This window comes from Vicugna pacos, chromosome 1, assembly GCF_048564905.1.
Source record: "Vicugna pacos chromosome 1, VicPac4, whole genome shotgun sequence".
In the NCBI taxonomy this organism is placed as follows: Eukaryota; Metazoa; Chordata; class Mammalia; order Artiodactyla; family Camelidae; genus Vicugna; species Vicugna pacos.
In genome coordinates, this window is record NC_132987.1 from 84,443,428 (window position 1) to 84,457,460 (window position 14,033).

The following is a 14,033-nucleotide window of genomic DNA, read 5'->3' on the forward strand; positions in this document are numbered from 1 at the left end:
TGGTCTTGTCCTCAAGGAAAACTCCAAAGAACACATCTTTTTGAGACTGTAGGAAGGAGCTGGGACCTGGGCTTCCATTGTGGAAACACTTTAGCTTCTGGGGGGTCTCTGGCTGCTATGAGGATGGCCTCCTTCAGACCTCCCCACTTTGGGTCTTGATTAGAATCCTCAGTTCTGACCCAGCCCAGTCATCTGGGTCCTGTGGGTTAATGGTTCTGGACAAATACTGCTCCCACTGCCTTAGCAGATGTCAACCCCCAAGCACACCAAGTCCCAGAGGCAAGGAAGGTGACAAGAGTTGGCCAGAGCAGCATGCAGGCAGTGAGAAAGATAAGATAAACAAGAATTCCACTTTTCCCAGGCTCTGTCCTAGAAATGAGTGCCTGTTGTATCCACTGGTGTGAGGTCTTATAAGATTTTGGTCATCTCAGAGCAGTCTTCTGTCACTGTATTTGCAACTCAGTAGAGTAATAATGATCAGAAGTGGGGAGAAACAGAATGAACCCTCTCCCACATCTGTGCTATAATTCCCTTGTACGGACAGCAGTGGTCTCCAAGATGTTCTCCAGCCAGAGTTCCATACTCTGTATTTCCAAAGCAAAACCCAGGAAGCTGAAGCATAAGAATACATATAGAAATTGTCAAATGGTATTAGCCACCAAGAACTGGCTCTTCCTGGCTCCAGTGTTGCTCTTACTCCAATCCATCCCTCACACACGTACCCGTTTGGTTGAGCTTTCTAAAATAAAAATTTGATACTGTCACTCTTTCTTAGAAACTTTTAGTTTATTCTCAGCGTTACAGAATAAACTTCTGACCTCTTTGCCTGCCTTAGATCCTGTCCCTACCCACTTTTTCACACTAGTCTCCAGCTACTCCCACTAAGTCAGCAATAGGTAACCCCGTTCAGCTCCATCAACACCATTCACCATGGTGCCTGGGAGCCAGCCTACTTTGTCTCTGGCCTGAGATCACCTTCCTCACTTTGTCCCCTCATTCAAGACCCAGCTGGAGTTTCATACTTCCCATGATGGGTTCCTTGAACTCCTTCCACTGTGGTATTGTGATGCCTGTTCATGCCTCCAACGTGGCTCCATAGCAATGGATTTGTTTACTTGTTCACCTCCCCTACAGAATGTAGGCTCCTCTGGTTGAATTTTGTATGCTCACTTTCTACATTAGGCCTAAAGCATAGTAGGGTTTAATAGGCATCCAATAGATGCTTATTAAGGTAGATGGGTTTAATGTATGAGGGGCCAGCAGGGGAGATGAAAAGGTGACCTCCAAAGTCCTTTCGAACTCTTGAATTTTCATTTGAGGATATCAGTCCCTTCCAAAGTTTTGAAATCACATCTACTTATGACCCTCATCCATAACTTCAAGAGACTCCTCAGCCTGAGCTTTAGACTAAAATGGGCACCTGTCTGTTTTATAACTTCACATACTAACGGACATCCCAAATTCAGTTATATCCAAAATTTACTCACTTGCTCACACAACCTGTTCCACTTTTCCAGGTTCCTGTGTTGATTAATAATACCGTCGTCTTCTTAGGGGCCCATGTTAAGAACATCCAGGATGGCACCTTTCTCCTAAAACCAACCACTGCCTAGTTCTGTGGATCCCCTTTCCCGAGACCAGTTCTTTCTGTCATTCCATCCTCTTACAGTCTCCATCTAATTACTTGTGACTCTGATTAGCATTTATTTTTTTTCCAACTTGCATGATGTATTTCTATCTCTGCCCCAATACAAGATCCTGAGAGAATTTTGTGTTACGGCTGCAAATCCTACAACTTCTAACAGGTAGAGAGCAGGTGTTCAAGTCTTGGTAGAACGGCTGAATGAATGTCAGGATGTTATGTTTAACTGCTTTAGGGGCATGGATCTTGTTATATACTTTACTATATGGTGGGGAGGGGCTGTTGCTCCCCATATAGTAAATATAATAAAAGGCACAGGAAACAGGAAATATGTATATTTTTAAAACTGAACACTGTATCTGTTATTGTAACTCAGAGTTGCTGCAACAACTGGCTGTAGTTTTAATAAAAAACACGTTCTGCTATTAAAAAAAAAAAAAGTCTCTTTGACTGAGCTCCCAGCTAAAACTAGCCAGGATCCAGGTTTCCCACCCCTTCCAGTGGCCTGATGTGCGGCGGGGGAGGAGCAATGAGCCAGCTGGTCCTGAGGAGCTGGGAGAGCGGGATGGGGGAAGTCCCGGAAGTCATTGACCAGAGCAAGCGGCCGCCTCAGCGGGATCTGCTTGGGCTGAGGTCCCAACAATAACAGGCGCGCGGGCCGGGCGGGGCATGCCGGGGGCCCGAGCTTGGGGGCGGAACCCGGATTGGGGGAGGCGGGTGGGACGCTTCTCAAGGCCGTAGGGGATTGGAAGAGAGAGATGAGGGGCGGTGGCGCTCGAGCAGTGGGCCGGGGAGCTAACGGGTCGACCGCGGAGAGGACGTGTTGATTGGGTGGCGCAGAGGGAGACGGACGAGAGCCGACCGCGGATTGGCCGTGACGAGCCGTGGAGGCGTGGCTAGCGCGCGCGAGAGGGAGCGCGAGAGAGCGGGTGGCCGGCCTGCCTGCCAACTAGCCGGAGCCCCGGGCGAGCGCGGCGGGCAGGGGTTGGGTTGAGGAACGCGGCGTGGGAGGCGCGTCCCCTAGCTCCGCCGCAGCCTCCCTCCGCGGCTCGAGCACCGCGCTTCCTTCCCTCCCCTCCCCTGCGCTCCGGCCTGGGGTCTCGGGGCGGGGAGCGGAGGGAAGGGACGAAGGAGGAGGAGGCGAAAGCGGAGTGAGGGGCGGAGGGGGTCCCGGCGCGGGGCGAAGCGCGCGCTGCCTCTCGCTCTCCCGCCTTAGCCGCCGCCTTCTCGCCCGGTGCCGCGGCCCCGGGGCGTCCGCACTATGCAGGCGGACTGCCGGCCGCCGCGATGGCGAGCTGGGCGGTGGTGAAAGCGGGGCACAGCCCTCAGCGTTCCCTAGTCCGGGCCGCGGCCGCCGCCCCCGCCCGGGCCGCGCTCCCCCTCTCCCGTTCCTACCCCCTCCCTCTCCGCTCCAACTCCTCCTCCTTCCCCATGCCTCTGTGCCTCCTCCTCTTACTTATCCTGCTCCTGCTGCTGGAGGACGCCAGAGCCCAGCAAGGTGAGTGGTTCCGGAGGAGTGCGCGGCGCGCGGAACCCCAGGAGCGGGGGAATCCTTCGGGGCGCCGAGGCGGGGGGCCTTTAGCCGAATCTGCAGACGCGCAGCGGAGGTGCGGTGCGCTTGGGTGCGTGGCCGAACCTGGCCCCGCTCTCCCTGGATTGAGTTGCAAAAGTGGGCTCTGCCTGTTATCCCCCAAGTTAGCGCGACTTGACTTTTTGGAAAGTCCATTCATTTTTCTGAAGAGGAAAGTGAGACCCTGCTGTGGAGGCCTCCTTTTGGGTATTGGATTCTGCTTCTGGGAAATATCTTTGAGAGTTAAAAGCGAAGTCTTGGATATGTGATCTCTAAAGTTAAGCTGATTCGATGTAAGGACAGAGTAGGAAGGCAAGGTAATTAAATAGCACGTTAAACCTGTTAAAGGCAAGTGGCGGTCATTATCATCTTTAAAGTGCTCAGGTTCAAAACCGAATGAAATTGATTTTCTTTGAGTCTTGGATTTAGATCATGCCCTTTGCAGTTTCTGCCTATTCAGGATGGTGATATAGATTGTCTGGGTCAGACACTGGGTCTGGGACCCAAGGCAGCGTGGTGTGTTAAAACTGGAGCGTTCTGTGTTAAAAGGAAAGTGACAAAACTTTTCTGCCTACAGTTCTTGAAAACCCTATTCCAGAAGCGAGCAAAACAGTTTAGTGGATAATCATAATGTAAAGAGAATGCAGCGCTGATTCCCCCCCCCCCCACCCCTTTAGTACTGTTTTCAGACAGCGAACAGCAGTTTTTGAAACAGTTTGGAATCGGTTATTGAACATATTTTTCCATTGTATTTCCCACTTTACTGCAGCGAGAAGGATAAGGATTGGATTGTTACTTTTTGCTGGGAAGTTTTTTTTCCCCTTCTGTTGATCACGTTTAAGTTTAATGTTGCTTTCATAATGGTTTTCAGTAAAGTATGGAATCATGGCTATAAGCCTGTCATTATGAAGATGCTGAAACTTTTGATAGGCATGTGGAAATATAATCTAACTATAAGGAAAGAATGTATTTGGTAAACTGACCTCTTTCAGATCTAGGCGCCCATTTCTACAATGTAACTTACAAATTAGATGCTTTATTAGCATTCAGGTTTTCATTAGGTCATCTTCTTAAACGGATTCTTGAACATCAGCATTTAATAAATTAGAGTGTGAAATCCTTTCCTCCATTGAAGTTTTAGAGCCTATGCTTGTGTTTTCCTCTTGGTAGAAAGAAAAAATAAAATGGGCTTATTTACGGCTAACGCTGATTGGGTCTGTCTTTGTGTTCGGCACAGCCCTAAGTGATTTATGTCTATTAACTCACTTAATCCTCACCACAGCCATCTGAGATAAGTATTGTTATCCCATTTCAAGCATAAGGAAACTGAGACATGCAAAAAATAAGATACCTTGATACAGAAGGAAATATAACTACATTAGCAGAGTACTGTTTTGCTTATTTCTAAATCTGAAAGAGTTTATATCATGTTTAAAGAAATCTTTGAACAATATAGAACCAGTTATAGGCCCTCCCCCATTCCAAATGTGACAATTGCCTTGTTTTTAGAATTTCTTAAGCCTGGTCTAATTAAACACACAACATTACCCATTTTTTAAAAGTTCAATTTCAGTTTTTACGGACGCATTTTAACAAGTAGCATATATGGTTCTCTTTCACATGTTATGTTTTATAAACATCAGTGTGGATTAACAAAAATAGAAGTGATGCTGGTAATTTAAAAGACCTGATTTCTAGTTCTAAGTTGGGTAAATTTTGCTGGGTCATTTAATTTATTTGTACCTCAGTTTTCTGCATCAGTGACATGAGAATACATACCTATTTCCTGTTTGCTGAAAATGAAATGACAGTACACAAGAGCTTTGCGATGGGAAAGAAAAGCATAATATAGCTATAACTGATAATCATTGTTAATCTTCAGCTTTTGAAATTGATAAAGTAAGGGCCTGTTAGGTCCCATATAATTCCTGAGTTATCATGTGTCACCTGAAAACTCAGGAATTAGATGGGATTTGAATTCTCTAATTTTTAAAAATTCTGTTTCTTACCCGAAGGACCCTGATATTCAGCCTGTGGTTGAATTACTCATAGTATTATTAGTTTAGCAGATGTGCTTTAGGGTCTACTGGGATTCCTCACATAACCTAAAAAGAAATCTGATTTCAGAATGAGAAGCAGTGCTTTAAAACACCTATAGAATTTTCAATAATGGGAATGTCTATAATACTGTAATGTTAAGTTACGAGCTGGAGTTTTTATACTCTTAAGAAGTCTTAGAAGACTGGAAGGAAATAATAATAAAGCAATAATGGTTGTTTTTTTTGATGGTAGAGTTGTAGTTAATTTCTTTATGCTTTTCCAGGTGTTCTGCAATTTACAAATAGGCAGAATAAAAAGTAAGCTGTGAAAAAATGTTTTGTGATACACAGATTTTTTTTCCTTAGCCAGCCTAGGTTGAAATGCATTTAGTGTGTATGTTGAGGTAGAACTGTGCTTTAGAATTTTTTTTTTTAATCTTTCAAACATCATTTTGAAGAAGCAGTAGATACTAGGCTCATTCCAGTTAATGCCATACATAGCTATTCCTCAGATTTTTCTGCTGACTAATGATTTTTCTTTTTATTTGGTTCAAAGTAAAATTTAATCATTGGTCTGAAAAATTGTCAGCTTTTCACAGCAGAGATGTATTTTGACCAGTCTCATTTCATTAATATATGTATAAATTCTATTTATTCACATCCATTTAACTATGATGTTATAGATAATGGCTTATTTATATCTGTGTGTTTTTGAGTTCTAAGTTTGATATTAAGTTCATCTTTGAAGTCTTTTTTATTGAAAGCATTTTTTTCCTGTAAAATGTGTGTCTTTCTAAAAAAAACTTAAATTGGTGGAACTTATGCTGATTGCACATTGTTAATGTAATAAATTTACTTAATAGGAAGTTGAGGGTCTACTGTGAATGAATTTATGTCTCTGCTTTGCATTATGAGGTAGGAATTTGTGACACCTCATCGCAGGAGCTCAGCTTCTTAATTTGTGTCATGGAGGGTTTGCCTACCTTCTAACTTAGAATAACATTTAAATGTGGTAAAATATCAATTAATTTAAAAAATCCATTGAGACTGACTTGTTTATGCCTATAAATATGAAATGTTTGTGAAGGTAGTGCTTTTTGTTGGCTAATAAATCTATGAAACAAATCGCGTTCTTTCTTAAAGAGAATCATTCTGTTTCACAATGATATCTGAACTAACAGTGAAAAAAAATTTACGTTCTGTCAGGTAATGCCTTTATTTAGCTTGTGATGCAGGGAAATAATTTTTGAACAGTATTTGTAAATTGTCAGAGATGAAGAACATATCTCGCTCTGCAAAGAACATTTGTAATTACTACTAATATTGACATTAGGTTAATTTAGGATTTTCCATTATCTTTTTTTGGACTGATAAAACATTAGGGCTTTTAAATATAGTTCTTGTTCAGAGACAAAAGTCAGAGAGCGTCCTTTTTTTGCTCTCTCTGATTAATTTTGCATGATGGAGGTTAGAAATAGAGTGCACATTCTGTATGTGTTAATGATCAGATTTAAAATCCACATTTCAAAAACTTGTAAATGAAAAATTAATAGTAAATTACAGGTTAATGATGTTTAGATAGATTTCCCAGTATTATAAGAAAAGAGGAAATATTATTTCCCTCTGGACATAGTTAATAGTTTGAACATATGAGCTTCATTCCAGAAAAACCAAAACAAAAAACAAAAAAAAACCTTAAAATAGTGAAATTGGTACAAGTGAAAGTACAAGTACTAGAATTAAAAAACAAGAGTTAATTAATTTCCAGAAAGAATCAGATTACAGTATGGTGAGGGAAGGCTAGATTTACAGAGTTAGATTTTTTAATTTGAGACTATACAAAATAAAATAAACCTGGTATATGAAAGTTCAGATGGTAATACTTGGTATTAATTGGATGCACGCAAATAGATCATTTCTACTTCTTGATTAGTTGGAAGTATGTGGAATGATGACAAAATTATAAGGATTAGGAAAAGCTTTATAAAGATAGTGATACTTGCGAAATGTGGTTGTTGAAATATGACGTGACACAACTTGGCAGTTTCTCTTGTGTGGCTCAGGGATTCAGTTTACCTTATAACAACCTTATGGTCTTAGCACTTTATTTTAAACACATCTTACAGATAACAATTACATAACAGTTACTCAAAACCAAAAACTTAACTGTTATCCACAATCCTCCCCCCTAATCTGTAAATTTAAAATTTTTGTCTTCCTTTTTATTCCATATTCACATACCTAGATAACCTTACATGGTTGTAATTTTGATAGGGTGATGTTATATTCTATAGACATATCATCTTAAAATTAATTTGCAGGCTGATTTAGCACACACAAGCATACTTATAAAATACAGCAAGACAAACATTCCAAAATGTAAAAGTTTATCACAAGGCATTCATTATTTATGAAGTAATTATTCTTTTGTTCAGAGGTATTACATTATTTTCTTTATTCCATTTGATTAAATTCTTCATTCAGAATAGGATCTTTGAGAAAGTATGTCAGTTCGAAATATTAGCTTACAAACATACATACTGCTAATTTTCCAAATCATTATGTGGATTAAGTCAATATACTCCATGAGGACAAAAGGTACAGAAATCAAATAAACTTATATTTAATGAATGCCAGTGTCCAGTGAAGCAGATGAAATAATGAGGTGTTCTTAAAAGGCTGCTAAAGCATCACCTGCTAGATCAGCCTGCACTCTGAAGGATATACATAGTTGGAAGGAGAACTTCAGTTAGCCACTTGAATTATAGGGGAGACTCCAAGGTGCAAGCTCCCTCAACTGCTTTCTAAAGAGAGTAGGCCCAGAGTTCCTTGCGAGGCTTTTGTGGAGTAGGGTGCATGCAAGTTTGCAGTCAGAACTGAGTTGTTTGGTCATTAATGTTCATTGAACCCTAACTACAAGCCAGACATTCTGCTAAATGCTTTACATGGACTGTATGATTTAGTCATCACACAATTCCACGAAGAGGGGGTGCACAAAATTATCTTTATTGCTCAGATGAGGAAACCAAAATGAAAGCTAAAGTTCTGTTTGATGATTCCACTGTGGGTGAGCAGATACCCAGGTATGTGATCCAGAATGATCGAGATGAGATCGAGATGAAGAGAATGATTGGAGGGACCCTGTTTACTCTTTACCCACTCCCAAAGTCATATTCAGGTTATAAGCGGTCCCCATGTCCACAGTTCCTACACTTTTCTCTGTTCTCCAACTGGTGCTTTTAATGAAGGAAAAAAAGGAATAAAAATAATTTTACTATAAAAAGAAAAAAACTGAATTGTTTGGGATCAAAGAGAAGATGCTGGTACTCTTTATCATTTTCTCATTTAAAAACTGTCAGCATGAAAGGTTACCAGCTATAAGCTCCCAGCCTATATGCGTGCTTATATGTCAGTACAGTCCTGAGACATTCACAGAAGAGCAGAACATTGTCGTTGTCAGAGAACCTACAGTTGGGGAAGTAATGATCCAAGCTGAAATACATGTAAGAATAACCGAAGAAGGCTGCACAGTGCTGTGAGTTTGTAAGGGAGGGAGCTCACAATGCCTGGGGAAGTGGCAGAAGCCTTCCTGATAAAGTGATTTTAACCAGGTTAACTTTTAGGATTGGTTGGTTTCTGGTCCACAGAGATGGCAGACATTTAAGGGGTAAAAATCACAGCATCAGAACACCAAGGAGTCAGGAAAACTTGTGGGTGTAAACACCAGTCCTGTTGCAATGAGTAGCAAGCCTCAGGCTCCATTTCTGGCCCACTGCTTCCTCCTTGAGCCAGGTACCCTGCACCCCTGCCCAATAATTGGGCCAGTACTTATTGGTTGGTTACTGAGGGCCATGGTTCTGTGAACTGGGGTACTGCCCTCTTGGAGCTGTGTTAGTATCTCCATCGTGTGGGCAGCAGCCCCGTTATCACCTGTGAGATACATTCCAAACTCCTTTGCATTTTATATCTGTAATTTTTTCAGAGTCTGGCCCCTCCCTTCCTCTCTGACTTAATCTCACACCAGCATCCTCACTCTTTGTATATGGTTGAAGTGTAAGATTGAGCTTTTTATTCTTCTAACATAATTTCATGCTGTTTTGCCTTGTCCCCTGTACTGATCTCTTTACATATGCCATTTTCTCTACTTGAAGAGAAATAGCCCTTTCCTTGTGTGCTTGGAAAACTCCTTATCCTTCAAAATCTTGGGTATCATTCCTTCTGTCACCACACACATACTCATCTCCAGATAGTAATTTCTAGTTTTTTCTGCTTAGTCATTAATCACAATATATATTAAATATTTGTTTCTGGCAATGAGTTTTAATCATTTTCTTATTTCTAATACTTAGTGATGTCCATCATTCAAAAAATATGAATTAACTCATTTCTGGAGCAAGTCTGTTGCCTCAGGCACATTATTTGATGTTAGTCTCTGGGCACCTGTATGCCCTTCACACTGTTGTCCTTCGCCTGATTCCTACAGCCAGAGCCTGGGCTTCCCAGTTCCGTGAAAATCAAGCCCTTTCTTGAACCTTAACCTACTTGCACAGGGCCTAACATGCTGCGAGTGTTCCCCACCCACTGTCTTCCTAGGAGCTAGACCCCTTGGCTCTCATAATAAGAGGAGCCCTCCTTCACCTGGAATTCTGTGAACTGCTTCTGTGCTTCTCTGTTAGCTAAATCACTGTCAGTAAGTTGGGTGCACTCCTTTGCCCTTTTTCAAATTCTAATTTAACTGCCACCTCCAGCATTATGAAAGTCCACCTAGTCTTGGTTCCAGTAGTTCCCTTCTTTTAACTTGCAGTTGAAAGTCCTGGAGAACATTCAGGTAGCTTCAGTAATCTGGTATCATAAGAGAGTAATGAGAAACAGAAGCTGGAAAGGTCAGTGGGGACAAGGTGGTGAAGGACTTACCATTGACAGGCCTACTGAAGAGTTTGTACCCGAGATATTATCAGTGGCATCATCCTCAGGCACCTCAGCTTGTACCACTTACACTTGTCCATCACTAGGTTCACTTGTCTCAGCCCAGGTCCATCATCTCACTGATGCTTTTCCCCTTGTCCTTGAGACATCCCAAACCTAGCCCACGTGCCAGTCCCCATTGTCTGCTTGCTCTGGTTCTGGATAGCTCAAGGTTACTGGAGAAAGTCATGCGGCCATCTGACTAGATCTACCTCAAATGAGGACGACTAATCAAGCCTCAAAAGGGGATTTCTGCCCAGCAGTGGCATCGTGGCTGTCCTGCTGTGTGGAGCTGAACCCCTGCCCTCCTCATCTCTGCACAGTAAGACTCTGCCTCCTGCCTCACCATCCCTTCTTCCTGAAATCATCTCTTCCACCTTGTCCAGAATGCTGCTTCATTGAGTGTAAGTTGTGTTTTAGTATAATTTAATCTTCTAGGGAGCTTCTGACTCTGTACCTGAATCATTCTTACAACGCTGCTGGCATATGTACATCTGTCTTTTCAACTGGTTGCTTTCCAAGTACCTTATATCTCTGCTTTTTTCAGTGACCAGCTTTCTCACTAGTAGACTACATCTATCTGTACATTTTCTTAGTGCCTAGCACACAAAAGATTTTTGTTAAATGATTTCCTTGCAGTCTAGCTTCTGCTCTACTGAAACTGTCGTATAAACTGTGAGATGTTTTTCTTTCCGATTTTGGTTTTTGTTTACTCTGAGAAACCTGAGAGCTTTCTTTGTCTTCACTATTTTTTACTTTGGTGGACTTTGAAAGTAGGGAGACATCGAAGTCTGACATCCTTGGATTTAAATACTAAGCATGTCACTTTCAGTCCTTTTAAATAGCCCAGCTCTCTAGAATGTATGAGGTCTGGATGGAAACTGTTTGGGTAGTTGATAAATTTTGGTTCCATGAGTGAAACAACACGTGAATGGAAAATTTTGTTTCTCTTTTCCCTGCTCTACAGTTAAAATCTCCAGTTTCAAATGTTGGCTTTCTACTGAGACCCAGCACTTCTCCATCCTTCTGCCCTGTATCCTCACCCTAGTTGTTGTGTAGGAAAGGTGCACCCCTAGCTTAGTGAGGGGGGTCAGACCATGCAGTAGAGGTATGTGATAGCAAGATTGTTAATATGATACGTCCTTACCTGGCCTCCAGCCCTCCGAGAGCTTAATACTAGTTTTGTCCCTCCCTTTGGACCTCCACTTTCTCTTTCCAGCTTCCACCTGTTGATACATTCAGCTTTCTTTGCTCTCCACTCTCAGATGATTTTCAGGTTCGTGGTTTACCTTGTTGCTCCTGGCATGCCCCGGTTTCTGGTTACTCTTTATATCCTAGATGCTAACTGTCAATCTGAATGTGAGGCAGAAGTTCAGTTGCATGGGTGGAGGAAGAGTGTTTTGGTCAGGACTCTTGCAGTTATAGGGGACAGAAATTGAAATCTGCTTAGAGTAGAAGGGAAGAGTATTAGGAGCATTCTGAGGTGATTTGTATGGAACCTTCATGAGAACTGAACCAGCTTGAGCCCCGGGAGGAGCAAGGATGCAGCTGGACCTCAGGCACCAAGAACTCAGCTTCATTCCCTGGCTTCTGTCTGGCTTTCTCTGCGTGGAAGAAATCATGGCTGCTGGCAATCCTCAAGGCTTTTAGCTTCAGCGCGGGAGAGATTCCAGGATTTTCCTAATGTACAAGGTCCAGAAATTGCAGGGAAGGGTAGATTGGCCTCACATTGGCCCAGTGTGAGTCAGTTCCCCCCCTTGGACCAGTCAGCTAACCAGGGGGGATGAGGTCATATAAAACTGTTGGAAATGTACAGCAGTTCCCAGGAGAAAAGGGGGTACCAGATACATAGGGACATCATCTTCAGAAAGAAAGAGTATTCACGTTTATAGAGTTCACTACATTTTATATAAGTTCTTAGCACACCCTCACAATGGCCTTGTGAGACGGGAGGTATTATCCCCACGTACAGTTGAAGATGTAGAGGTTAAGTGCCAGGATCATCTCAAAGGTTGGTATAGCTAGAATTTAAATCCAAAGCTCTGTCTGATTTCCAAGCCTTGTACTTTCTGTTCTTATCATTTGCCTCCCAAGTGCCTACCACTGGCTCATTTGAGTTTATTATTTTCTAAATTCGGCAGCATGTGTTAAAAGAGCCTGCTATGCCCAATTTCTGTGTCTGTGGCTACAGAGGCGAATAGAATGCCTGCCTAACAGTTTTACAGCTTGGTATGATAAACTGACATAAAGATGTATAATTACTCATATTAAGTTCAGGAAAGAGATTTTGATAGTGGAAATGGAGAGAATAGGGCTCTTCAGGAAGGTTTCACAAGGGTGGTCACATTGAGCAGGTATGTATTTGCCAGGCAGATTTGAGGAGAAAGGACATTGCTCTTGGCAAAGCAGAGTAGATGGTGCAGTGGGAGAGGAGGGAGCATGGGGAGCATGTGGGGAGCCACCCACGGTTCCACAGCTGGAGCAAAGAGCTTGTGGGAAAAGTCCAGAGATGAGATGAGAGAAGGAATCAGAGGACCGACTATGATAGACTTTGCTTGCCGAAGAGTTTGAGCTTTATTGTATCATCGGTAGAGAACAGCTGAAGGATTTTTAAATATGGGTTCTGCATGACCCAGGTGGTGCCTAAGAAACTGTGACAGGAATGTGGTCAGTGGATAAGAGGAAGGAAAGCTAGGAAATGGGGAAGCCTGATAAACAACGATGGCAGGGACTGCAGAAGGACTAAATTTAGAGATATTAAGAAAATAAAGTATAAAGCTTAATGACCAATCAAATGTGAGAGAGCAAAGTTCAGTTAAATGCTGGATTTTTTTCTTTCTAGAATCGTCTTCTCCCTGCTCTCCAACTTCTTTACCCACCAGTATTTCTGCCTAGTTAATTGCTATTTATCCTACACACACACACACCCCATGTAAGACATCCATCATTTCCCTGCAGTTCTCATCATCCCTGAGATTATTTACCATGTCTTTCTTACCATATTGTAATCTCTGTAAGGACAGGGGCCTTGTCTGTCATTTGTTGTTGTTCTTAGCACCTGGTACAGTGCTTGGCACATGGAAGATGTTCATTGAATGCTTGGGACAAGTTGAGTTTGAAATGCTGTGGAGTTTCTGGGTGGAGGTGCTTAATGCAGAAGTAGATGACGGATTTGAGGATGAGGAGAAAGGTTGGAGACTTCAGCGCTTTCTCTGCTTCAGTTGGTAACTGGAGTCGTGGGAGTAGGGAGATGGCCCAGGCAGTGTCCAGAGAGCGGGGAAGGAGCTCTGGAGAACAGCAGCGTCAGCAGTCAGGTAAGTCAGCTAAGATGCGGGGGGGAGGCATGGCAACCAGAGAGTTAAAAGAACTAAGACGGGGAAGGAGAGTTTTAAGAAGGACGGAGGGAAGATACGAAGGAAGGAAGGTGGGAGGGGAGGAAGGGCCAGCAGTGCCAGATGCTGTAGAAAGGTCACCAACGATAAGGAAGGAAAAGTATCTGTAGACTTCTGGCAGCTCAAAAACTGCTTCAGTGAGTAGTTCTGCTGGAGAGGTAGGCCCACATTTCTAGGGCTGCTGTAACAGTTTACCACAAACGTGGATGGCTTAAAACAACAAATTTATTGTCTGATGGTTCTGCAGGCAAAAATTCTGAAATTAGCGTATTGGTAGGGCTATGCTGTCTCTCTGTAGGTTCTAGGCAAGGAGCCTTCCTTGCCTTTTCCTAGCTTCTGGCAGTGACAATCTTTGCAATTCCGTCGCATCATTCCAGTTTCTGCCTCTATAGTTACATGATATTCTCCCTACGTCTGAATCTCTG

At 42.7% G+C, this 14,033-nt stretch overlaps 1 protein-coding gene across 1 annotated transcript in view; it reads left to right on the forward strand.

Annotated features, from left to right (window-relative positions):
• Positions 1–2,565: 2,565 nt before the first annotated feature.
• DCBLD2 (discoidin, CUB and LCCL domain containing 2) overlaps positions 2,566–14,033 on the forward strand; it is an 80,238-nt gene continuing 68,770 nt past the window's right edge. The window contains exon 1 of the mRNA XM_006208055.4: positions 2,566–3,140. Within this exon, the coding sequence (XP_006208117.3) occupies positions 2,930–3,140 (211 nt within the window). The 5' untranslated portion in view covers positions 2,566–2,929. The remainder of the gene's footprint in view (positions 3,141–14,033) is intronic.